Genomic DNA, 25,016 nt, shown 5'->3' on the forward strand with positions numbered 1-25,016 from the left:
TGAAGCTTGCTATTGCACTCTCAGCATGTGCTAGTATTATGCTGACCACTGCACTATGTTACTCTCTTACACTACTACGTGTATGTAAACGTGCGTGTACCCGTCCCCGTACGCATTCGTTTCGTATAATTATTTGTTATCCCTCTTGACTTTACATATAAATGGCTGGACGTTTGCATGGCTGTTGGAGTTGCGTGTGTATTGTGTCTCTACTCCTTTCTTGGTGTTTTCTTGGCGTTGTATAAGTTTGTGTGTGTGTGTGTGTGTGTGTGTGTGTGTGTGTGTGTGTGTGTGTGTGTGTGTGTGCCGGCAGCAGGACCTAGCCAGACATTTGCGGTCCTGCTTGTGATCCGTGTCCCGTTTTCTGGTCCCCTTTCCATAGGGGTGACACTTGCCCCTCTGGGCAGTCATGCTGCTAGTAGTAGTAGTAGTAGTAGTAGTAGTGTGTGTGTGTGTGCGCGCGCACAATAATTTGAAAACAAATAATTAATCCTGGGCTCTCCATTATTCTCTTTCGATTCTTGGTTTTTTTCTAGGTATTTTCTTGGCGTTGTGTGGGTGTGTGCATGTGTGTGTGTGCGTGCACAATAATTTGGCAACACTACATGATTGAGATATTGTAATTTGCAGCGTCTGCGAAGAGACCACTTGATTTGAGGATGGTGTTTGTAGGGTTTTTCATGTAATGAAGTGGCTGCAGTGGCGCCTCAATACATATTTTTTATCTTGAGAAGTGAATGATGTAAAGGATTAAAGGGAGAGGCCGCATTCTGGTTAATATTCACTGCTTACAGCAGATCCTATGTCTATTTTCGAACTCGATAGGGGATGCCTAATTGGCTGGACTTTATACAGGGGGTGTTGTCCACATAAAGACTCTTTATAGTTGATTTCAAAGTTTGGACTCCGTACAGTTGATTTTGGACCAATGGACTCTATATAGGGGTGATGCCAATTGGCTGGACTCTATACAGGGAGTGATGTCCATCGAAACTTTGAGCTCACAGTTGATTTCAAGTTTGGACTCTGTACAGTGGATTTTGGACCAATGGACTCTATATAGGGGTTGGACATCATATAGGGGCTGGACGCTCTACTGAGTCCAACATATATCTATATTTTCTTTTTCGTTCTGTCCTTCGTTTCATGCAGCCCAAATCGTTGCAGCCTAAGCTGACAATCATACCAACGGCCATGACTGTGGGCAATGGGTCTATCTACTTGGCAACCCAGGACTCGGCCAATCAGGACTCAGTCTACAAGGTGGAGGCTCGCCGTGGCACGTGGGCCATGATTCCGATACGAGAAAACATCCCTGGCTTATCTTCGATATCGCTGATCAGCTTCAGCGGTCCTCAGCGCCACTCGGCTTGTGAGGACGAAACCTTCTCGTGCAGTGGTGTGTGCCTCACAAATGAGCAGTCTGAACGCACGTGCTACTGCGAGCCTGGCAGTCAGCCAGCCGAGGTGCCGACCACCAACAAGTGGACTTGCCGAGGTATGTGTATGCGTGTGTGTGTGTGTGTGTGTGTGCGTGCGTGCGTGCGTTCGTGCGTGCGTGCGTCCGTGCAGGTGTACAGGTGTGTATAAGCGTGGTTTAGTTGCATGCAACGACATACTACAATGTAGCACAGCAACCTGCCAAGGTGACCACTTGGATACGTTAACCACCTGTCCCACAAGACCACTGCAACCACGACCAAGGGATGCTATTTCCAGTAAAAATTAATGACCCTGGATAAGGAGACCACCTGATAAGAGAGACCCCGTTTTGAAGGTGCCAAGGCTGGCTACCGATCCCTGTAATGTATTGGCTTTACCGTTGGACTGTGAAAAAAAAGGTCCCTTGAGCGGTCGTCTCAGACAGGCTTCACTCTAGTGGGATTTGTTCTCATTCACTTGTTCTGTTCTGTCTGTGTCCCCCCCCCCCCCCCTCCCCATGTGTGTTAGGTCCGGATCCAGAGGTCTTCATGGCCGGAGACAACACACTCCTGCAGTTGCACCTTACCATCCAGCGTCCTCTGGCACCGTCATCGCTGACTTTACCAGAATGTCCACACAGCAAGCCACACAACTGCTATGTGCTGGCTGTGGATCGTCTCCGCCATCGTATCTTCATAGCTGTCCGAGGAGGGCAAGTCATCTACGCCAGCTCCTACTTCAATGCACCTGACAAGCTGGTTCAGGTAATAGTGACATGGGCTTGATAGGCAAACGTGCAGATACACACGCACACAGACGGCCGGAAGAAGATGTGTGTGAATGTGTGTGTGTGTGTATGTGTGTGTGTGTGTGTGTGTGTGTGTGTGTGTGTGTGTGTGTGTGTGTGTGTGTGTGTGTGTGTGTGTGTGTGTATGTGCGTGTGTGTGTGTGTGCATGAATGTGTGGGGGGGGGGACGGTATGCGTGTGTGCAGCGTATGTGAGTGTGTATATTAATGTGTTCTTATATACGAAAGTTTAGTATGCAAGCCATGCATCTGAGTTGCCATAATCATGTGTACGTATGTCAGTATCCAAGTTTTTGAGTTGTGTATTCCCGGGACAAGTTGATATCACTTCTGCTGTAGCCGCGCTATTATCGCCTCTGACGAGGGGCGTCCAAAGTCAAGGTCAATGTGTATGTTGTGCCGCATTCGAGTGCACGTAATAGAGTGTGTAGCTGCTAGGGCTGTGGATTGACCCGTGCTTTTTTGTTCATGAGGCTGGATTGTGTTCTCCTGTAATTCCCTCATTGACCAGGTACTCAACACCGGTAGTCCCCTCTCTTCTGGCATCGGCGGCATGGACTTTGATGTCCAGTCCTCCAATCTCTTCTGGACGGACTCACGCTCAAATTTTGTGGAAGTGGCGCACATCGACAGAAGCACAGGTGCTGCACTTCATCGAACACTGCTGATCAAGAAAGGGCTGCATCATCCCCATCACATTGCTGTTGATCCTGTTGAGGGGTGAGTTTGTATGCTTCTTTCAAGTCACTGTCTCTCAAATGCACCATTGGGTTGTGAATGTCTCTATCTAGAGTTCTGGCCAGAGAAATTCGACTTCATATTTAATATACTAGCGCTGCGTTCGAGTGCCAACGCATTGTGTGTAGTGCTAGGGTTGTGTATTGTCTGGTGCTATTCTATTTATGGGGTTGGATTTTTCTGGCCAGTACCTTATCTCAGTATGGCTGCTGCTGCTTTTGCTGTTAATGCTCTATAGTTACTTGTTGTGCTGCTGCTGTTTTCGGTGTTTCTGGTGTTTGGCATGGATGGTAGCGATGCTGGTTCTAATGTTTCTGGTGATATTCTTGCTGTTTTTAATGTTCCTGGTGGTGTTGATGCTGTTGCTGATGGAGTTTTCTGCTAAGGTGTTGCCACTTGTGTTGTTGGCATATGCAGTCAAATAATAATTATTACATATTCTTACTTGGTGCTGTCTGGTGTCTTTGCCATTCCAACAGAGTCATGTACGTGTCGATGCACAATCATGCGCGGAACGAGTCTTCCGTTGTTGTGGCAACGATGCATGGCCGAACAGTGGTCAAGGATGTGTACCGCGCCTGGGGCAGTAAGCCCGCGGTGCACTCCATGGTACTACATAGACACCGGTACAAGACGCCCAGTCGCCTATCACTGCCCTCGCTCTTTCTTGCCGTCGGCGCGGACATTTTGCACGTGGACGTGACGGACTGGGCTCGCACACGGCCCGTGCACACGTTTACCAATGCCAACATCACGTGCGATCACCTGGCCCTGTCACAGCACGCTCTGCTGTTCACAACTAAAGGTATTGTGTTATTCATGCGTGACTGTTGTAGTTTGCCCCGCCTGAAAGCAGCCTGGCCTGTGAACGTCTGCAGCGTCTTGAATGTGATGTAACTTATAAAATGAGCCGTCAGATGAGAAAACAGACCTTATCGCAAAAACTGTACAGTGCAGAAAAGTGCACTTGAAAGTTGGCGAGTTTACCCACTGGTGCGTCTAGACAACCAAGCTTCAAACCGTCGTAATTCAGTCAAATATCGGTCTTTCGGGACAATCCAAGTATGTAAATCGAAGAGAAAACTCCAAGGAATCCAATGCAGCAAGCGCGATCGCGGCACGATGCTGCGTTCCCGAGATGCGAAGCCTGCAAGATACGTCACGGCACTTTGCATTTCTAGTACACGCGAGTCAAACGCTCCAGACCTGGGGTTTCCCCCTTTTCAAGCGATCTACGATCTCGGCAACAGGCTCAGATGTCTTGGAAGCGCTCACTGCATCTTCAAGAAAAAAATTGGGCGTCCTGGGATAATGGAGATGGAAATGGCGAGCGATTTTCGTGTGACGGCGCAAGTCTAGCGCTGAAGCGATGTCTGCAGCTTGTTGCGCTGGAGCTGTGCTTTATTTGCTATCGGATTTGGGCCCAACCAGTTGCTTGTCGCCAGAGCTTTCCAGAAAGCCCAAGTTTGTGGAAATCGGTCAAAGGAAACAGAAAATATTATCCAAAGTAGGTGAAACAATTGTTGGTATTGCACCCAAAATTGAGGTGCAATTTGTAATGGTCTCCTGCTGTCGAGGCTATAACTTTGCTTTCCCTGGTCCAAATCAACTCTAGTTTTCTGCATACGATTCCTGGTGCTCATGGCAATCAGATAGTACCACAAACAAAAATATGACTTTTTTGTGATAAGGTCTGTTTTCTCATCTGACGGCTCAAATGATACTGCAGTCAACATATCAGGGAAAGTGGTAACACCTCAAGACTAGAAGACCTGGACAAAAATCAAGAATATCCTTTACAAATGTTCGTCAGAATGTGTATATGACCCCCTTTGTTGCTGTGATCGTTTTTCTCATTCTCTGCTTCTGTTTCGTTCAATGTGCAACTGCTGTTTTCTGCTATTGCCGGGCTGGTAGGCTCCAGTCGAGAGCTGTTCTCGGCAGAGATTGATGTCGGTCTTCCAGATTCAGGACGACCGCTGAGCCTGCACAAAGCTCAGCCCCTCTCACCGGTCACTGTCTCTTCACCTATTGCATACGGTGGAAGTCTTGCAGCCGGTAAGAGTTTGTGGTGATGTGTGCTTCCGCTCGTTGTCATCTCCCCTTGTCTTGACATTATAAAATTGATGGTTGGTGTAAGTAAGATGTTCCAGCTGTAGCAAAGAATGTGCTCTTAATTAATTAATGTTCCAAGTGTTAGCCAGTCGGTAGAAAGCACACACTCCAGCATTGTTACCAGCCCACATCTGCTTAGCTTTATCAATCACAAGCAAAATTTTAATATTGTGCATGATTGATGCACCCCCCCCCCCCCCCTTTCCCCTGGCACAGCTCCTGAACGGTGGTGGGGTTATAATCACGTGAAGCTCTGAGAACGTGCACGATGAGTTCCTTATCCACACACGAACGTTTTGATTTGACATCATCTATTTTGTGTTTGTGCTTGTGTGTCTGTGTGTGGGTATGCCATGGCAGGAGAGGAGATCTTTGGTGCCTGCTCTGAGTCCTGGTATTGCAGAGGTCTGTGTATGCCTCAGTACCGCTCTCACACTGGACAAGTTGTATCACCTACGGGCAGGTTCAGCCAATGCTTTGGACGCAGGACCACTGTGGCTGATCCGGATAGTCAGCACCAGATCAATGATGGTATGCGTGGTCTTTGCACATCATCATTTTGGAAACCATGGCTCTCTCTAGACGTACCTTTCCCCTGCCTCTCCCGACCCTGCCTTCCCTGTGTGTCTCCAGCCCTAGCACTGCCCTGTTCTTGCCCTGACCCTCTCCCTAGCCCTGTCCTACTCATCTCCCTACTCCTACCCTGCCGCCTCCCCCTACTCCTGCCCTGCCCCTCTCCCTACTCCTGCCCTGCCCCTCTCCCTACTCCTGCCCTGCCCCTCTCCCTACTCCTGCCCTGCCCCTCTCCCTACTCCTGCCCCTCTCCCTACTCCTGACCTGCCCTCTCCCTACTCCTGCCCCTCTCCCTACTCCTGCCCTGCCCCTCCCTACTCCTGCCCCTCTCCCTAGCCCTGCCCCTCTCCCTACTCTTGCCCTGCCCCTCTCCCTAGCCCTGCCCTGCCCCTCTCCCTAGCCCTGCCCTGCCCCTCTCCCCACTCCTGCCCCTCTCCCTGGCCCTACCCTTCCCCCTCCCCCTTACTCCTCTTACCCAAGTGGTTCAGCATAAGCAGAGTTGTGGACTCGGTATTCTGATGGTATACTTCGACATGAACCGGCATATGATAAAATAAATTATAATTTTGGTAAAAAAAGGAGAAGGACGAAATGTTACAAGTTATGACTAACTGTCCACCAACGTAACCAGATCATATACAGTCAGCGAGTGCGAGTTCAAATTATAATTTGTTTCCTTTACTGCAGGTTCGCCTTCAGGAGATGTTGATACGATCCTGGTAGCGACACGAGATGGTCTGTTGTACCTGGTAAACAGTAGCCACAGCCACAGTTCACGGCACACCACCACCGTTAGCGGTGACAATGGCGCTGGCGGCCGTGCTGGCGGTGCAGTAGTTGCCCTGGAGAACGAAACGCAGCTGCCGCTGCGCCTCACCAAGCGTCCGCGGAGCATCGCCTACGACCGCGCTCGCCACCAGGTGCTGTGGCTCGACACGGAGACCAATGCGATAAAGTCGGGCGCGTTCGACGAGGCAAACTACACCAGCTTCTATGCTCCTGGTTGTAAGTTAAGATGTGTAGTGTGAGAGATATATACATTGTGCGTATCCGCACCCCGCCCCACCGTACCATCTGATTGAATTTTTGGCATCTGGTTGTCCGCACCAACAGCCGCGTCCCTGCTAGGGCATCTGAAGGTATTTTTTGGGTGGTGCAATTGACCATCTGAATTAATCTTTGATCAGCGGCCCCTTTTGAAGACTTAAGACATTTGGAGCCAAATTATTGCATGTTGTAGATTCACGGAGTAAAAAGTAAAGTAAAGTTTGCACATCCACGTCGCCACCGGCTATACAATTGTGCTGAGAAACACAACCAGCTTAGAGAAGTTCCGCTTGTGCCAGGCCGCACCATGCCTGGTTATACTCAGAGTTTCATGGTTAAAAAACCCAATCATCAGACAGGCCTCTGTGTACCGGTATGTGCTAATGTTTGTGCGCGTGGGTGCGCCTGGGTTGTGTGTGTGTGTGTGTGTGTGTGTGTGTTTGTGTTTGTGTGTGTGTGTGTGTGTGTGTGTGTGTGTGTGTGCGTGTGTGTGTGTGTGTGTGTGTGTGTGTGTGTGTGTGTGTGTGTGTGTGTGTGTGCGTGCGTGCGTGTGTGCGTGCGTGCGTGTGTGTGTGTGTGTGTGTGTGTGTGTGTGTGTGTGTGTGTGTGTGTTTCTGTTTGTCACAGTCTCCGGTTACACACGGGAGGCTGATGCCAGTCACAGCCTGCATCAGGTAACGCTGAACAGTGTCAACGGCTATGTGTACCTCGTGGGTGGCAAGGAGAAGTTGCAAGTCCTGGATCATAATGGAACCATGCTGGGACGCATCGTACTGCTGCTTGCCAAGCCAAGACTGCTAGCTGCCGATGAAGTCACTGGGTTAGTTCTGAAACATGCAATGCACTGAACAATGGAAACACAGCATTAGATATTATGACAATGGGTGACAGGCCCGAAACGTCAATAATTTTGCTAACATCACAATGAAGAATTGTTAATGCAGCGCATGCACAGATTGTGAATAGCAACTGAATAGAGCGGTTGTCAGTTGACAACCCTCATTTTTTAGCATTCTATATACATGTATGCAGGAAAACCGGCCCTTACTGGCCACCCTTGGTGCAGCGGAAACTGTCCTGATATGACAGGATTCCGCTTGATCCCGTGATGCATGTTCGATCCACAGCACTTTGGTGTGTGAAAAGTGTGTCCGATCAATACAGAATTCTGCTTGGTACAGGGTCCGGAAACCACAGGTTTTACTGTGCACCGCTCCTCTACTCTTGTATGGACTCTGAACAGAGTGTAAATCCAAGGGCAGTGTAGCAAAGGACTGTCACTTGTTCTTTGGTGTGTTTGACCTTGGCCAGCTGGCTACGAAAGGCATTTTGTCAGGTCTATTGAGCTGACTATCCCCTGTGTGTGGCTGTATGCGTGTGACTCTGTGCATGCTTGCACACGTGTGCTTGCATGTATGCGTGCTTGCATGTATGCGTGCTTGTGTGTATGCTTGCTTGTGTGTATGCGTGCTTGTGTGTATGCTTGCTTGTGTGTATGCGTGCTTGCATGTATGCGTGCTTGCATGTATGCGTGTGCTTGCATGTATGCGTGCTTGTGTGTATGCACTTGTACATGAAATGTTGTTGCAGAATGATATTCTGGATAGAGGATTCGCAGAAGGCCGATGATATAATCCAGGGGGCTAGCTTTGGCCACCCAAGGTACAGCATTTTCTTCAGGCTCCGTGGCAACAACGCCTTCAACATAACCGCCATGGCCGCCAACCACAATCGGCTGGTGTTTGCCGAAAACACGAAAAACACGATTCGCATGTGCCTCTTCAAGGACTATGACTTCAGCACGACGGACCCAATGATGCAAACCAAGTGTCGTTCACATACGGTATGTCTCCTGTGTTTTGTTTGTGGCAGATTTGCATTAAATTTTATATTCGGAGTTGTCGGAATCAAAGTGCTGCCAGTGGCCAGAAACAGTTGGTACCAAAATCATTCAACACTGAATTGAATTTTCACTGGAATTAGTTGATTTTAATATTGATTTTGTTCTGTGAATCGTTTCAGGCTCTACTGGCGGGTACAGGCCAAGTGAATTCGGTGATCATCTCCGGTAATACTCTTTACTACGCCAACCAGAGGTACGTGATTGCTGGTGTGGAGAATGTGTTGTGTCTGCCACTGGTAGGAGTGGTTCAAGTGCAACTTATGCGGTAGAAATCTGATTCGGATGATACCCTGCTGGCAGCAGGAATGTGCTAGTACAGTAAACCCTGGTTAGGAAGAACCGACTGATACGACAATTGTTTGCTTAAGAAGAACTAGTATTCGTAACTCCATTGGTTAGCCCCATCCCTCACACAAACAAGTCAACAAAGAGGCATCTTTGGATTGAGGAGTGCTGGTTTCGAAACAACTGGTTTAAAGCTCAAAGTAGAGCTGGTGTTAGCTCAGAGCAGAGCTGCTGTTAGCTCAGAGCAGAGCTGCTGTTAGCTCAAAGTAGAGCTGCTGTTAGCTCAAAGTAGAGCTGCGGTTAGCTCAAAGTAGAGCTGCTGTTAGCTCAAAGTAGAGCTGCGATTAGCTCAAAGTAGAGCTGCTGTTAGCTCAAAGTAGAGCTGCTGTTAGCTCAAAGTAGAGCTGCTGTTAGCTCAAAGTAGAGCTGCTGTTAGCTCAAAGTAGAGCTGCTGTTAGCTCAAGGTAGAGCTGCTGTTAGCTCAAGGTAGAGCTGCTGTTAGCTCAAAGTAGAGCTGCTGTTAGCTCAAAGTGGAGCTGCGGTTAGCTCAAAGTAGAGCTGCTGTTAGCTCAAAGTAGAGCTGCTGTTAGCTCAAAGTAGAGCTGCGGTTAGCTCAAAGTAGAGCTGCGGTTAGCTCAAAGTAGAGCTGCGGTTAGCTCAAAGTAGAGCTGCGGTTAGCTCAAAGTAGAGCTGCTGTTAGCTCAACGTAGAGCTGCAATGCTAAATGGATGTAATATAGCGCAAGGCAGAGCCGCAGCAAATAGCTAGATAACACCAGTTGTGAGAGTGGACCCGATTAGTGGGTACGATAATTGTGATGGTGTGAATAAGTTGGATAGGGAGGGATGGTGGGAAAAGAATCACTGCTGAAGCACGATCCGTTGTTTGGAAGAGCACAACAGGGCAAGCAAGATTTGTTTTTCTTTTCCGCAAAATGGGCTGGTGCCATTTGTGATTACGCAGCAAAACAAAGCGCATGACGTCAGTCTTGAATGCAGTACAAAGCAATGCAGTGCAGTGTGTGCGCTAGTTCGGATTGTTGCTAACAAGTACTAGCACAGCTAGTACACCAATAAATCACTGTGTATTCACTGGGTATAACATACGGAGAAGAAGAACTCCCGTTATTGCGAACAAATGCCATCGGTCCCTTGGTGTTCGTCCTAAAGAGGTTTGACTTTGACTGCAGTACCCAAAGTGCTTCTAATCCAAGCATACTTCTGTATGGGTTAGTACACCCGCGTTGAGGGCAATGCCCCTAAGCAAGAGTTTTTTCTAATCAGATTATGTACTAAATGAGTTCCACTGTTCTGCTGTCGTTTTGTATCCCGCTCTCGTCCTTTCCTGCTTTCAGTGGTCTGTGGATGCTAGCTCTACCAGAGGTGAATAGATCATCGTGGACTGTCCTAGGGACACGTCATGTGCCCCGACAACTAGCCTCAGCCGATGATATCCAGTCCGCGACCTTGTATCGTGCTGGTGTGCGAAATGACACCAGGCGTTCGCGTAAGTTTTTTTATTGGGCGTCTGAATCATCAGTGTAGTTAAACGGTACCAAGCACGCAGGAATAAGTATGTCTGCCAGCATCCACTGCATGTATTTCCATACAGGCTACTGGTTGCTGGCCGCAACAGATCATATCAAAATGTATCAAAATGTAGATATTCAAAGTCGGGACATGTTTCTGCTCTCGTTAGTGCTCTAAGGTTTGGCCCAGCATCTTCAGTGTGTCTTATCGTTCCCTGGCACGCGTGCTTTTTCTCTTTTTCTCTGTATCTCTCTAACTCTCATGTTTCTCTATCTCCACCTATCTCTGTCTACTTCGAAGTATATCTTTCTCTCACTCCCTCTCTCACCCCCCCCCCCCTCTCTCTCTCCCTCTGTCTCTCCCTCTCTATCTCTCTCCACCTGCATTTCCGATCAATTCCCTCTTTGTCTTTCACTCTGTTCCTCACACACGCTCTGTATTCGTGTCTCTGCTTCTCTCTGTGACTCTGTGCCTGAATCCGTGACTGTCTATCTCTCTGCAGCTAATGGCTGTGAGCTGAGCAACCCGTGTCGCTATTTCTGCCAGTCAGTGGGTACCCAGCACGTCTGCAGCTGTCCAATGGGAATGGTGTTGCTTAGCGACAATCACACGTGCATTAGTAAGTCTGCAGTGCGTGAGGTGCGTGTGTGTGTGTGTGGGGGGGGGGGGGTTGTTATACATGCATAGGCTACGCACGAATATGATGTTACCACACACGCCCAAAGCAAAGTATGCATTTGATGTTCTACCTTCAGTTATGCTGTGATGTAGTCCATTAGTAGGCTGGCACGGCATCCTATGCTCTGCTTTTGCGTGTGTGCATGCATGTGTGTATGAGTGCTGTCTGCCATTCGTGCATGTGTGCACATTGTGTGATTTGCATGTACTGTGTTTGCACATCGTGTCATTTGTGTGTACATTGTGTGGATGTTGTGTACTCCTTTCAGAAACGAACTGCAGTAGTTCCGAACACTACTGCCAGTACGGAGTACAGTTTGGTGGTGGTATGCAGGAGACCAAGGAGAAGAAGTGTGTGCCGTTCACGTACGAATGTGACTCTGGTTGCGACTGCCGGAAAGACTGCAGCGATGAAGGAGAGTATTGTAAGTACACTTGTGTACGAATACAGGGACACCATTGGTCATGCACTCGTATTCGAGGGAAGTGCGAACGTTGGTTGTGCACTTGCATGCGAGGGAGCTGAGTCGATGGGTTATGCAATCGCATGCAAGGGCATCGACACCATCGGTCGTGTACTCCTATGCGAGGGCGGTGCAAAAGTTGGTGGTTGCTGCATTGATGTATCATCCATATTTTCTTCTTCTTTACACATGCTAATCGAAAGAGAGTGAGAGTGCTTTATTGTCAATCAAGCTCCCTCTCATGTAGGCTATAGCCGAGGACTTCAGCCAAGTTGAACATTTTGTGTGCAAATCCTTTTTGTTCTCTGGAACCTTCATCTTCCCTTTGTAGAAGGCCACTGGGTTGGCCCGAGTCAGATGCAGAGGGTTTTTTTTTGGGGGGGGGGGGTATGTAGTGTTTCGCCCATCCTACGTCTACATGTAACAGATGTGTACGCTCTTGTGTGCACGTCCATAAACATAGGTATGTACGATATGTATGTGTACGCAGGAGTTCATAATAGTGAGCTGGGCAACACTTATGGTAAAAAAGGAGAAGGACAAAATGTTACGAGTTATGACGAGTTTTTTTACCATAATGAAATTGGCTCACCATCCAAGTTCAACTAAGCAACACTTCATATGTATTCTGACGGGCAATGTGTATCTGTGTGTCTGTGTGTCTGTGTTTCTACCTTGTTCTACCTTGCTCTATATGACGACCACCCATCATACCAGGTACATGTCCAGATGGTCAGTTCCGGTGTCCGGTAACTGCCCGCGAGAAGTTCAAGTGCTACACGGCCGAGCAGCGGTGTGACGGCACTGCAGACTGCGAGAACTACCACCAAGGAGATGAGAGAAACTGCTCAGGTACAGCATAATGACATCCTCCTGCGCTACAAAGCGTCTAGTATCCATATCGCTACACGTATTTTTCCTATTTCTCTCACAATCCCTGATTATCTGGCATGGTTGGTTAACACGGTTACACCCACTCTCTCCAAATTGGCCGGTGTGCACAGCGCTGCACCAACTCAAGCGAAACCGCCGACTCATCCTGCATACTAAGCGGCCATAAGCAGTTCCGCTACTTTACAACCATTACATCATTTGAGTAAATCTCTTGGTCATAACCTCTTGGCATTGAGTACTCCTTTGGACAGCCTGGAACCTTTCTGTTTTTAAACCACCATAGAAATCGGTTCAGTCTCCAGACTCGGGGACTGTTCCAAGAATATAATTCTCGAATACGGCAGCTTCTTATTAACACATGCTCACAATTGGAAGTCTCCAAGGTCAATATTGGGATAAATTTATAAAGTTGCTTTTCTTGTTGTATGCAGTAATGTGTATGGGTAGAGGAGAGAAGATGTGTCATGACAATGCAACTGGCGAGCCTATTTGTGTCAAAGAGGAGCACTTCTGTGATGGTGTTGCACACTGTTCCAGCGGCATTGATGAGGATGAACTCCTGTGTGGTGAGTTATTGTAGCTCGGTTTTGTGTGTATGTGTTTGTGTGTGTGTTTGTGTTTGTGCAAGTGCACGTGTGTATGCATGTGTGCGTGCATATGTGCATGTGTGTGTGTGTGTGTGTGTGTGTGTGTGTGTGTGTGTGTGTGTGTGTGTGTGTGTGTGTGTGTGTGTGTGTGTGTGTGTGTGTGTGTGCGAGTCATAAGTGTAACGCTGTTCGCGCGGCCCGCGCGCGCTGAGTATGGCGTTCCCCGCCCGGTGGACAACACGTCTCCTGGTCTGCCCCGTATGGGGCCACATAGCCAGTCATGGCAGTGGAAGAAGGAAGGAAGGAAGGAAGGTGTGTGTGTGTGTGTGTTGGGGGGAGAGAGAGAGAGAGAGAGAGAGAGACTTGATGCTATTCGTTTATTGTGACTTTACCCTGTTTGGACTGCAACTAGCGTGTAAGTGGTTGCTGAAACTGCGACTGTTGTGATCTAGCTCTGTTGCTTTCTTTCTCCACATTGTGCCTATGCTACTGCAGGCACGGCCGTAACGGAACCATACGAACTCCAGGACACGTCCTCGCACAGCCTGGCCAATCTTCTCACGGGCGTCTTCTCCGCCATCCTGATAGCCGCCATTATCCTCGGGTTTGTCGTCTTCTACATGTACCACAAGGGAAGCGGCCCTGGCAGTGTGCACACAAAGAGAAGCTCGCAGGACTCCATGATTGGCGGCGATTCAAGCAGGTATGCAAGGAAACTGTTACAAGCTTTTTTAACCCTTTACCATCCGACCTAAATTCCCCAGCAGTCCCAAATGCAATTTGTCTCACCGTATTCTGAGAATATCTTCGGTTCTAGTCAACCAATTTTCGCAATCTTGGGCATTCTGGAAAGCTCTCCACGAGCTGCGTACATTGAGCTCAAACAGGACACTACCGAGATCACATACCCAGCGCCAGGGAGCTTCAAATACACCCCATCGCTGGATATACGAGGAAATCTCTCCTCGCCAGCCATTTCTCGCTCCTTCATCGTAAACATTCCAAATTTTTTGCTTGAGTTTCTTTTCATGCTGCCCACGCGCTCAAAACATGCCAAAGTGACTCAGCATGCCAGGAGAGGGGAAAGTCCCCACTCAAGGTCTGTCACTCGGAAAGAAATTTGACTTTTGCCGTGGCTGAAATGTCGAGCGTCATATCTTTGGAATGCGACATCGCAGCTCTTCACCGATTGATGCAATGGAAAGCTGAGCTCTTCGGCTTCTTCCTAGATACTTAGTTTTTTTAATTCCGCCAAGAATCGATCGAGTTGCGAATGTTTCAGTGTATGCATGTCCATCGATCTCTAGAGATCGATTCAAGTACACACGGATGGTAAAGGGTTAACGTTACTGAGAGCCTCTTTTACTGGCAAAAGCAAGACAATACGATGAGAAACTAGGGTATGATCGGTAAAAATAACACACAGCTGTGGAAAATCTGTCTCGTGTGAGTGTATGGACAAACTGCTTCAACTTGTCGTTTGTGATGTGATTATCCATCGTATCCACACCTAGCTGGTGTGTAGTCAGCGTAGGTCTGGTAACCACACCAGCCAATGGCTGTCGTAGGTACTACCAAGAGTACATAACCTAGGCGAAATGGGCGAAATGGCGGCTATGGGGTTGCAGGTGATACATGGTCATCACAACACAGATGTGCTTCAGTACTTGGTCACCACACCACATATGTGATCTGGCACACAGTCACCACGTAACAGATGTGATCTGGCACATACCTAGTCACCACACCATAGGGTGTGCGAGCCTTGCCCCTATTTAAGGTGTGATCATCCATCGTAACCACACACTCGACACTGTCGCACTCTTCTTCCTTCTACATACCATCACTCCACTCACGTAACGGAATCTCTGTGAGAGGTTGAATGGCTTCCAGCAGCTGTACAGCGGTGTGGGTCTCAGTGTGGTTTACAGTCAACTTCGCTTATAACGACACTTGGCCGGGCATCAGAAAAGTGTAGTTATTCACAAAGTGTCCTTATACCCCAAGTCTCATTATATGTATACAGGCTAGATGAGACTGGTCTGGGCATGGACATAATATTTTGTCGTTATCTGCGAATTGTCGTTATATCCGCAGTCGTTATTAGCGAAGTTGACTGTAATCGATTCTTTCTCTTAGTCACTAGAATATTCGGACATGGAGATGCAGAACACATTGTCTAGTTTCCGGTCTTGGGATACGTGATGTGAACAAGGAAGGAATATTGTGTTTGTTTACTGTAGTTTCAGAGGTTGTATGTGCTTATAATTTTAGGTGTGAGGGCAAAAGATCGGTTAGGTAAACAGAAGGTTTAGGTACAGAGAAGCAGTTCCCTATGGGATAATGTGTGTCAGTGTTTGTGCGGCTAGTGTTAAAGGGGTATAAAAGAGGTGCACCGAAAGTACCAAAAACACAAAAACACAAAAAAATGTGTGAAATCACAGTACTGTGTGTGTGTGTCACTTAACCCTTACTTCTCTGCTTCACGCAACCGTACACACCCACGCACCCATGTAGATTCCAAGTTTCATCGTCGTCACCTAGCAGTGGCAGTGTGAACGTCAGCGAGGGCAGTCAGAACGCGTCCAACGGCGATTCGGCTGCATCTCCCTCAAAGCACACCAGCAGCACACAGGCGGCGGCACGCAATATGATGGATCTCACGCAGGTGCACAGTGTCAATATGGCAGCAGCAACGGCAACGACGACGGCTACCAATCAGGAGTCCAATACTTACACGGTGACGGGTGATCGTAAAATACCATCACCGGACAGCTCTCAGAAAGATGTGAGTATCCCTACTACTGATGTGTGTTTGTTTATCAAAGCAGCAGCCAGAGTGGAGCTTGGAGTTGTTTGCTTTGGCGATATCTAACATCGCCTGGCCAAGCGTCTCCAGCATCACAGCCAGAGTGGGGCTTGGAGTTGTTTGCTTTGGCGATATCTAACATCGCCTGGCCAAGCGTCTCCAGCATCACAGCCAGAGTGGGGCTTGGAGTCGTTTGCTTTGGTGATATCTAACATCGCCTGGCCAAGCGTGTCCAGCATCACAATGCCGCAGCGGAACCTTTCCTACTCAGACCTCACGTATTCTCGATACCTCCCTACCAGGGGGATCTCTGCTTTCTATCACTAGTCTGATGTCCTGCTAAGTTGCAATGCAACCCTTCTCTCTGGATAAGATTGAAATTAGTAGATTTGTAGGGTATTTATTCACCACGACAGTAGTAGCCAATTGTGTCGTTAATCAGCCGAGTGCATTGTCCGATATGTGTGCAAAGGGCACAGGAGAGCGAGCACCGAAAGTGTGAGGTGTTCATTAGTGTGCTGTGGAATACGAGTGCTTGTGTATTCTTGGTGTTGTCTGCTCATACAGAGTGGCCATGGAGCAGGATCACCCTGCGACCTTAGCAACAATGAAAGTGACTCCGACGGCGGAGAGCCTAGCGATGACCACACGTGAGTTGATGCACACTGATGGTCTCAGTAAACATTATGTCTCTAGAAATTCATGTTGTGCTGGCGGTTTACTCGAAAGCAGTAGTGGATATACAGTGCTGCCTCAATGAAATCCAATTCGCTTTGCTGCTATTGCTGCCGGTGATGTTTTGGTTTTGTCTGTTTCTCTTATTGGAATTCGTTAAGAGTTTCAAAGTATACGTTTCTCGTTGCCTGAGTATTCGAAAGAAACGAGAATGTGGCTGTCCGTAGCCGACCCTGCACTGTGGTTTTGCTGTTGCAGATGTGAGGAGTGAGAGAGAATCTTTATTCTCAAGATAGCCAGTGCCCAATAAGAGAATGTTTCTGCTGTTGTTGACAGGTACACTGACGACGGCATGTGTTCGGAGGACGAAGGCTTATCTGCACCCGCCGATGCTCTGCAATCTATCAACATGGACGAACTTCTTAGCATTACGACGGCTGAAGTCAACAAAGGTGTGTGTGTGTGTGTGTGTGTGTGTCCCATATGGTGCAGTGGTATGTGCAGTCGATTTCCAATCGAGAGGTTGCGGGCTCAATTCCCGACGATTATGGTCGCACACGTCTTTCTTCTCTTTCTCGGTCTCTTCCTGACTTTTCTTTCATTCTCCTGGGTGGTTACCAACAGCCAGTGTATGCCGGAGTATGTGGTGTGGTGTGTGTGTGTAGAAAAAAAATGGAAAAATGAAAAATAGGGATTCACTGGCCAGAAAAAGTCACTTCAATCAGCTGTGTGGTGGATACCAGGCTAAAAATAGTGGCGGTCAATTCATCAGCCTTGCAAGCTGTTGAATGGTGTAATCCCAGCACAAGTTGCTATGTCTAACATAGCTGTTCGCTATCATCGCTTCCGCGATGGGCAGGTCTGAGGTCTGAGGTCTGAGGTGTGTGTGTGTGTGTGTGTGTGCGTCCGTGTGTGCGTCCGTGTGTGTGTCTGTGTGTGTATGTGTGTGTGTCTGCGTGTGTCTGTGTGTGTGTCATAGGTATACCGTATTCATTCTCCGTGTGCCTCTTTAGTCTTTGCCCCTCGAGCTACAATGAATCTTCATCTCCTCTATGTGTGTGTGTGTGTCTGTGTGTGTGTGTGTGTGTGTGTACGTGTGCGGTGTACATGTGTGTGTGTCTCTCTCTCTATTTCTCTTTGCCTTCTCTCTCTCTCTCTCTCTCTCTCTCTCTCTCTCTCTCTCTCTCTCTCTCTCTCTCTCTCTCTCTCTCTCTCTCTCTCTCTCTCTCTGTCTGTCTGTCTCTCTCTCTTTCTCCCTTTCCCCTGGTTACAGTGCCGACAATGAGCAAGCCACCACCAGCGCTGGCAGGCCCTCCTGTACAGCAGCACCGGGCAAGTCCTCTTGTTGTTGGCACCAGTGGTGGCGGTAGTGGTAGCATACCAGTACACAGCAGTGCATCACAGCACATGGCTATCTACCCACAGTCGCCGGCTGCTCCACCAGCATACTACAATGGCGGTGGTGGTGGTGGACCACGGCGACCCAAGCATGCACCGTACGACAACTACCCACCGCCAGTGTCTGTGGACTACTCTCACATGTATGGAGACTGCGGTAGTGAGGATATGAGTAAGTGCACTGTGCTATGCCATGCCCTGTAACAGTACCCATCAAGAAAGCTCGGGTATACGGCACTCTCGATAATGTAATGTGACCCTCATCTTGGATCAATAATGGCATTTCCCGTCCCCTCCCCTCCTTCTTTGATCAATAATGGCACCATTTCCCTTCCCCTCTCCTCCTCCTTCGATCAATAACGACACCATTTCCCTTCCCCTCTCCTCCTCCTTCGATCAATAACGACACCGTTGATAATGCACGGAAAAAGCCTCAGTAATGGACATGCTTCGTCGCCGAGCTAAGTGGGTTCGTTGTCCAAGGCGGGGTGCCGTATTTTTGTTTATGCGCATATGTGGAGGCATTAGCGGGCCCGGGGAAAAGTGCTCGCATTTGCATGCCTTGCATGTGTGTGCGAGCAAGCGTGTGTGTACATGCATGCATGTGTGTGTGTGTGTGTGTGTGTGTGTGTGTGTGTGTGTGTGTGTGTGTACGTGCGAGTGTGTGTGTATGTGTGAGTGTGTGTGTGTGTGCGAGTGTGTGTGTGTGTGTGTGTGTGTGTGTGTGTGTATGTGTGTGTACATGTGTGTGTGTGTGAGTGATTTTGGTTTGTGTATGCACATTACCAGTCCACCGTCTATCTGTGTTCTTGTTTGTCACTGTGCGGTGGCATTGTGTTGTTCTGCAGGTACAGCTGATGGTCTGGATGGTATGGGTGGTCCGTGTCCCAGTGTCTGTTCTCAACCTATCAGTAAGTAATTTTACTACATGTTTAACATAGCAATTCTTAGCAATGCTTGGCAATACTTAGCAATGCTTGGCAATACTTAACAATTCTGGGCAATGCTTAGCAATTCTTGGCACTGCTTAGCAATGTGTAGCAATTCTTAGCAATACTTATAAATGCATAGAACTTGCGCTCATTGTCATCAATACATCAATAGCCACAATAGCCACCAACTGCACACTCCACTCCTAAACAATATCTTGCAGTACAGTACAGTAGTGGTGATGTGGTGATGTGAGTGCCGTTTCAGTTATCTACCCGCTCCCACCTATCCACGTAATTAAACTGTTGTTTTGTGAGCCCGTGCCGAAACGGGAGTGGCCATGCGAGGGACTACACTACAGAGTTGTGTGTCCTCAGCATACTGCAGGTTGAATTTGAATCACGTTTCCAGTGCAATTCAGCCACTGAAGTTTGATTCAGAATGATTCATACAATAATTCTATCGAGCCAGACACGACCAGTTTCCCTATACGTGTGTGCATATCTGTGACCATCTGTGTGGTATTGCAAACAGGCTATGTTGGTCATCCAGGACATCCAGCTGCACCTTGTCCCAGTATCAGTGATTGCTCAGGTAAGGCTGTTTCCGCTCCTGCTGCTGTTGTTGCTGCTGTTGTTGTTCCTGCTGCTGCTTCTGCTGCTGCTGTTGTTGCTGCTGTCTATGCTCAGTAGGGAACAGAACTTGTACGAGCAGGTGTATGGGAATGAAGTGACCTAGGGCTGAAACGATCATTCAATAACTCTTAACGATCAACCAATATCATTAACGATCGATATATTGGTTTTATCGATTCTTGCCGGCTCTACCCGTGTACCTCGAACATCAGTTTACGAAAAAATTCCACGATACCTTTCCTACGTTAGAAATTTGTGGCACCGCACTGTTGACGTCTGTAGACATCTGGCTGGTTTATCAACATGACCTAGAGAATTTCATGTTGTTTCTAGAGCGAAGAATCTTGTCATCACCCTCCGGCAACTCCTCTTATCTCTGACCTTTCCCGCAAATGAACTGAAAAGATTATGAGTATTCTCTTCCGATCTCTTTCAAAGCCACAAATCAATTTTACTGCGCTTGAAAGTACATGATTGTACTCGCATTCACTATCGGATGGAGTGCAAGGGCTAGAATACTGTCACTTATACACATGCGTAAAAAATCGTTAGCACTCGATTTGAGTACTAACGATTATCGATTGCACTCCTAACGATCGACATGCGAGTTATCGGTATAATTGTTTCAGCCCTAGAATGAACCCCGTATGTATTCGAATGGAGTTTGTGTGTATCCCAATAAAACCTGTGTGGATTCAATGACATTTATGTGAAAAAGGTTTCAGAGGAGACCCGCACTCTTCCTCTTCACTCTGCAAACTCGAACTTGTTTCTCAATCAATTATCACACCATTGCATACCTGATGAGGGCGATTTTGCCGAAATGTTGTAATAATTGATTGAGAAACGAGTTCAAGTTTCCAGCGTGAATGGGAAGAGAGCGGGTGTGCTCTGAAACCGGTTTTTTTCCTATGAACCTGCAGGAAGCCTCACCACTGCTACCAAGTTATTTCTGTGAACTCCAGTAAAACGTCTGTTTGTGTGTATCGTTTGTCTGTGTACATGCTGCAGTGCCAGATCACAGTGAAGTCTCAGAGTACAGCTATAGCGACGTCACCGGTGGTAGCAGATCACAGTACTCTGGAGGAAGCGAGTACAGCAGTGGCACACAGCAGAACCAACAGGCTCAGCACCATCACCATCCACACCTGCAGCAGCAACAGGCTCAGCACCATCACCATCCACACCTGCAGCAGCAGCAGCGGCTGAAACGATTTGGTACATGTAAGTAATGTTAGGTTGCTAGTAAAACGAGCTATAGTAATAGAGTTCTCTCTCGCTCTCACTCTATCTATCTGTTTTTCTATCTCTGTCTCTCTCACTTACTCTCTCTCTGTCTCTCTCTCTCTCTCACTCTCTCTGTGTCTCTGTCTCTGTTTGTCTGGCTGTCTGTCTGTCTGTCTGTATGTCTCTCTCTCTCTCTCTCTCTCTCTCTCTCTCTCTCTCTCTCTCTCTCTCTCTCTCTCTCTCTCTCTCTCTCTCTATCTCTCTCTCTCACTTACTCTTACTGTGTGTGTGTGTGCGTGTGTGTGTGTGTGTGCGCGTGTGTGTGTGTGTGTGTGTGTGCATGTGTGTGTGTGTGTGTGTGTGCATGTGTGTGTGTGTGTGTGTGTGTGTGTGTGTGTGTGTGTGTGTGTGTGTGTGTGTGTGTGTGTGTGTGCATGTGTGCGTGCGTGTATGTTGTGTTCACTGCCTACACACAGTACCAGAGTATCCCGACGAAGGTCTGCCGGACAGTGTATCACAGGCCATTGACGGCATGAGCATGGTGTCCAGTATAGCCCCACCGGCCCCGCCATGCGGCTCACCGGCCACCACTGCAGCAGTACATGTAGAAGAGTAACAGTTCTTGATATCACCTATTGTCACCAGCCCTCCAGACACGTGATGATGCCGCAGTAGTCCTACGCAGTCCTCTACGCGGCCGCTCCTGCTTTGCATGGCGCCGTTTGGGAATCCGTTTCCCGCAAGACTGCTGCTGCATTAGTCATGATGTGCGTACAGTTCAGGGCGTCTGCACGCACACTTGAGCTAGTGATGCGATTGTAGTGCACTGCATCACCATTGCTGTAATTCTCTGCACTGGATGGGAGAGTGAGTGGCTTGGACTTGAGAGTGTGCGTGCCTGCGTGTGGATGTGCGCATGTGTGCGTGTTGCATGTGTGTACAAGTATGTGCGTGCGCGTGTGGACAATGAAATTTGTTAGAGAAACTACTTCGCAGATATAATTCTGGTGCCGGATAAAAGTATCTCTCATTCACTCTTTCTGTCTCTTATGTTTATTCCTTGAGTTTAATTTAGTTTATTCTACATGTATTCCTCCTAGACATTTCTGTTAGGCAACACTGCTATCTTCTCTCACAGACTACCAGGCTTCTTGAAAGAAAAATTATAGAATAAAATCGCTGAGGACCTGATGAAAACAATGTGACAAATTCCATGTGCATTCGGTACACAATATTATTATGCATATACAAATAGATTTGCAATGATGCTGTCATCCCATGCGGACCAGGCAGGTGATAATGCTGAAAACGCTTGCTTGATGTTTGGCCGCATGCGCTAGGTCACTGAACCACTTCGTAGCTTGCACTGCCTGTCCAGTGTCCTCCCAAGTCGCTGCCATGGTTACGGCAAACACCTGTTTTAATTCAGGAAACACTAGAAATCCAATGACGGAAATCCAGTGCGGAAATCCAGTGATGTGGAAGAATTGTCCCAGAGACAAGCAGCAGCTCTGCCATCCCACTGCTAGAAACTCTCTTGCATTAGTTCGGCATTATCCTCTCTTTCATTCTCTCCCTCTCTCTGCTTCACTGCTCTCCGAATGTTATATTTGCACAATCTGCTTATCCTCAGCCATATTGCTGATCCTGGGTTAGTATTGTATTGCTGACTGCTTGAGATTCACACATGATAGACATGCTTGCTTTCGGTCTAGCTAACAACAAGTTCTTCGAAGTACCGGGAATAAAGTGAGAGCAGTAATTCGAGAAGGGGTCTTGGTAATCATGCAGTTTAGGGTCCCAAATTATTTCGCACTTTCCCAGTGTTCAGTGTACCATGGTGTACTGTCACACGCGTTTTCAGTGTACTTTCACATCATGAACTTTATTTTCATGAAAACCGAGGACAGATCAGACTGGGTACTGCTGGTGAACACTGCGGAGCAGGGAGCCGAACGTGTTGTCTTCCGCGCGAACTCTCTGTCTCCACACGAACTCGCGGTGGCACGTCGGCAACAACTCTCGCGAGGTGCCGAAGTTGCGCTTCAGCTGGCGCTTGGCCCGCACATGTTTTCCACGTTGTTGGTGTGGATCGTTCGGTCGTCCGGATCAACAAAGTTGTCGTCGTAGACGACGACATCGTGCTGGTATACGCCACCGTCGCGTCGATGTTCCTGATCTGCGCGTATGCGGCCCAGCCGTCAGAGATGATGCGTGAGCCAGGCAGAAACCACTCGCTGATACACCGCCGAGCGGCAAGGAACTCCAGTTGACCAAGTTGGGTTCTAGAAAAGATCGGCACTAGTGTGAACACCGTCCACTTCTCCATCAAAATCGCATGATCATTTAGAATGTGTACCTGATGGACAATGCGTATCAGCGCTCCGGGACGCCCAGCCATTACCACAAAGTCAAAGAAGAACTTCCATAAAGGAGACAAAACTTTGACAAAGGAAACAAAACTTTGACACGAGAAAAGAAGAAGCATAGTGAAAGTACACATGTTTTCATGAAATAATAGTTCATGATGTGAAAGTACACTGAAAACGCGTGTGACAGTACACTGAACACTGGGAAAGTGCGAAATAATTTGGGACCCTAAACTGCATGATTACCGAATCGACACGTGTATACCGTGTTTATTCATGCCGTGTCAAACGATGGAAACGATATGCAGTAACACGATGGGAGAAGGAAAAACAATAATTTTAGTGAAGAGGACAATGAACACACCATGTCGCCGTTTGTCGGTTCAGCTCGTCCTATTGACTGCGGTTTTAAAATTGTTGTCTCCTCGCCGGTTGTCTTAAAAAAATGTTGCTTCACGGTTTGTTTTTTGGGCTAATCGAGTTACACAGCATGCTCATTAGAAGATTGCGCTTTTGCGCAAATTCAACGAGAGCATCTCCATTGGCATTCCGCTTGCCTTTTACTGTAATTCCCCAGGCACTCTTCATAACATTGCTCACGGCCCATTTTGGAGTTGAAGTCTCCCAGCACCAATACAGCCGACTCGGTTCGTCAACTGGACCGTCGAGGACTTCTGGTTGTCGCTCCGCCGCATCTAACGTATACATCAACATGGTCTGGTATGGGCCGATGGCCTTTGATCTCCATAAACTATGCTATTACTTGAACCAGGGAGTATACGACTCCCTGACTGACTTGAACTGATAAAGCTCGAAGAAGGAAAGGGGAAGACTATAAAAAAGTCTTCACTCATTATTATTACAAATTCAATAATTATTGGAGAGGATTTGCATTCCGAAATTCTGCGGAAGATTCGGCACACGAGAGCGCGTGGTCGACCCGTCGACGCGCCGACACTCAAAGATTCGGCATGCTTGTTCGGAAAAAGGCCCACTTTGCCGAAAGTATTTTTCGGAAGAATTTTCTTGTAGAAGAGCGTGCAAAAAGGTTTCTTATCTTGTCAAGACTCCGTAGGCGCTGATACGGGTCTTCGTCGACATCAGCATCATCAGCTACCTCTGATTGCTCTTCTCCGTTACTAGTATATCGCTACGTCATTCGCCTGGAGTGTCCTCGCCATCGCATTATCTGTCGGCGTAAGGCGATATGCATACAATTTGACTTGGCCATGGATTTGGTTCTTCTCAGGTAACTGAGAGGTGGTAGAAATCCGCTCCTGCGTTGGTCTCCTGGAAATGAGGAGGCACCGTTGGCCATGGAGCCTTTGTTTAAAAACGGACATAATATTCGATCTCTTTGGTCCTTAGGCTTGAAGTGTTCAGTGTTGGCGGATTCTAGGTGTCAAATCACGGAACTGGCCCAAACAGCCACAGCCACACGAACACACTTGACATCATACTCACAAGGCTCACCTACCGTTCAATCTGTCTTGTCTTCAGTTTGTCTGCTCATCATGGACAAAAACGTCTTCCTGCTCATTCTGCCAAGATTGGTATAGCGTTTCATTACCGGAGGATGCACCCAGTGTGATGAGCCTGAGAGTGAGAGTGCTCGGAGGCAGAGCGTAGCATGCAGCAAACTACAGTGCTGGCACCTGAAATCCGACCCCCTGAGCGGTGGGTTCAGTCTCTGTTTCGTAGTTTTACCAACCCCTGTTGGGTCTTTGCGATGTGAGCGCACGGCTGAGGTGGTCGGATTTCAGTTGCCAGCACTGTAGTGTAGCATTGCCCTTTTTGTTCCGTAGTGACCATGGTGACCTGGTGACCTGGTGACCAGTCGGCGAGATGTCCTATATTAGGCTATAATATCTACTCTGTAGGACATCGCACTCTGAATGGGTCTGATTGGTTACCTGTCCCAGAGTTGTCAT

General features: G+C 48.0%; 1 protein-coding gene across 1 annotated transcript in view; it reads left to right on the plus strand.

Moving 5' to 3' along the window:
- The window catches only part of LOC135824618 (uncharacterized), a 42,362-nt gene extending 19,908 nt beyond the window's left edge, over positions 1 to 22,454 (plus strand). The window contains exons 12-35 of the mRNA XM_065337351.1: positions 1,153 to 1,498; positions 1,951 to 2,186; positions 2,741 to 2,949; positions 3,447 to 3,772; positions 4,885 to 5,025; positions 5,443 to 5,613; positions 6,343 to 6,660; positions 7,330 to 7,522; positions 8,293 to 8,545; positions 8,725 to 8,798; positions 10,245 to 10,396; positions 10,922 to 11,038; positions 11,367 to 11,522; positions 12,279 to 12,413; positions 12,887 to 13,021; positions 13,538 to 13,745; positions 15,560 to 15,830; positions 16,419 to 16,501; positions 16,863 to 16,978; positions 17,800 to 18,096; positions 18,773 to 18,835; positions 19,389 to 19,448; positions 20,501 to 20,713; positions 21,193 to 22,454. Coding sequence (XP_065193423.1) covers positions 1,153 to 1,498; positions 1,951 to 2,186; positions 2,741 to 2,949; positions 3,447 to 3,772; positions 4,885 to 5,025; positions 5,443 to 5,613; positions 6,343 to 6,660; positions 7,330 to 7,522; positions 8,293 to 8,545; positions 8,725 to 8,798; positions 10,245 to 10,396; positions 10,922 to 11,038; positions 11,367 to 11,522; positions 12,279 to 12,413; positions 12,887 to 13,021; positions 13,538 to 13,745; positions 15,560 to 15,830; positions 16,419 to 16,501; positions 16,863 to 16,978; positions 17,800 to 18,096; positions 18,773 to 18,835; positions 19,389 to 19,448; positions 20,501 to 20,713; positions 21,193 to 21,332 — 4,413 coding nt within the window. The 3' untranslated portion in view covers positions 21,333 to 22,454. The remainder of the gene's footprint in view (positions 1 to 1,152; positions 1,499 to 1,950; positions 2,187 to 2,740; positions 2,950 to 3,446; positions 3,773 to 4,884; positions 5,026 to 5,442; positions 5,614 to 6,342; positions 6,661 to 7,329; positions 7,523 to 8,292; positions 8,546 to 8,724; positions 8,799 to 10,244; positions 10,397 to 10,921; positions 11,039 to 11,366; positions 11,523 to 12,278; positions 12,414 to 12,886; positions 13,022 to 13,537; positions 13,746 to 15,559; positions 15,831 to 16,418; positions 16,502 to 16,862; positions 16,979 to 17,799; positions 18,097 to 18,772; positions 18,836 to 19,388; positions 19,449 to 20,500; positions 20,714 to 21,192) is intronic.
- The last annotated feature ends 2,562 nt before the right edge of the window (positions 22,455 to 25,016 follow it).

The sequence above is a fragment of the Sycon ciliatum genome, chromosome 9 (assembly GCF_964019385.1).
Source record: "Sycon ciliatum chromosome 9, ocSycCili1.1, whole genome shotgun sequence".
NCBI classification, from domain to species: Eukaryota; Metazoa; Porifera; class Calcarea; order Leucosolenida; family Sycettidae; genus Sycon; species Sycon ciliatum.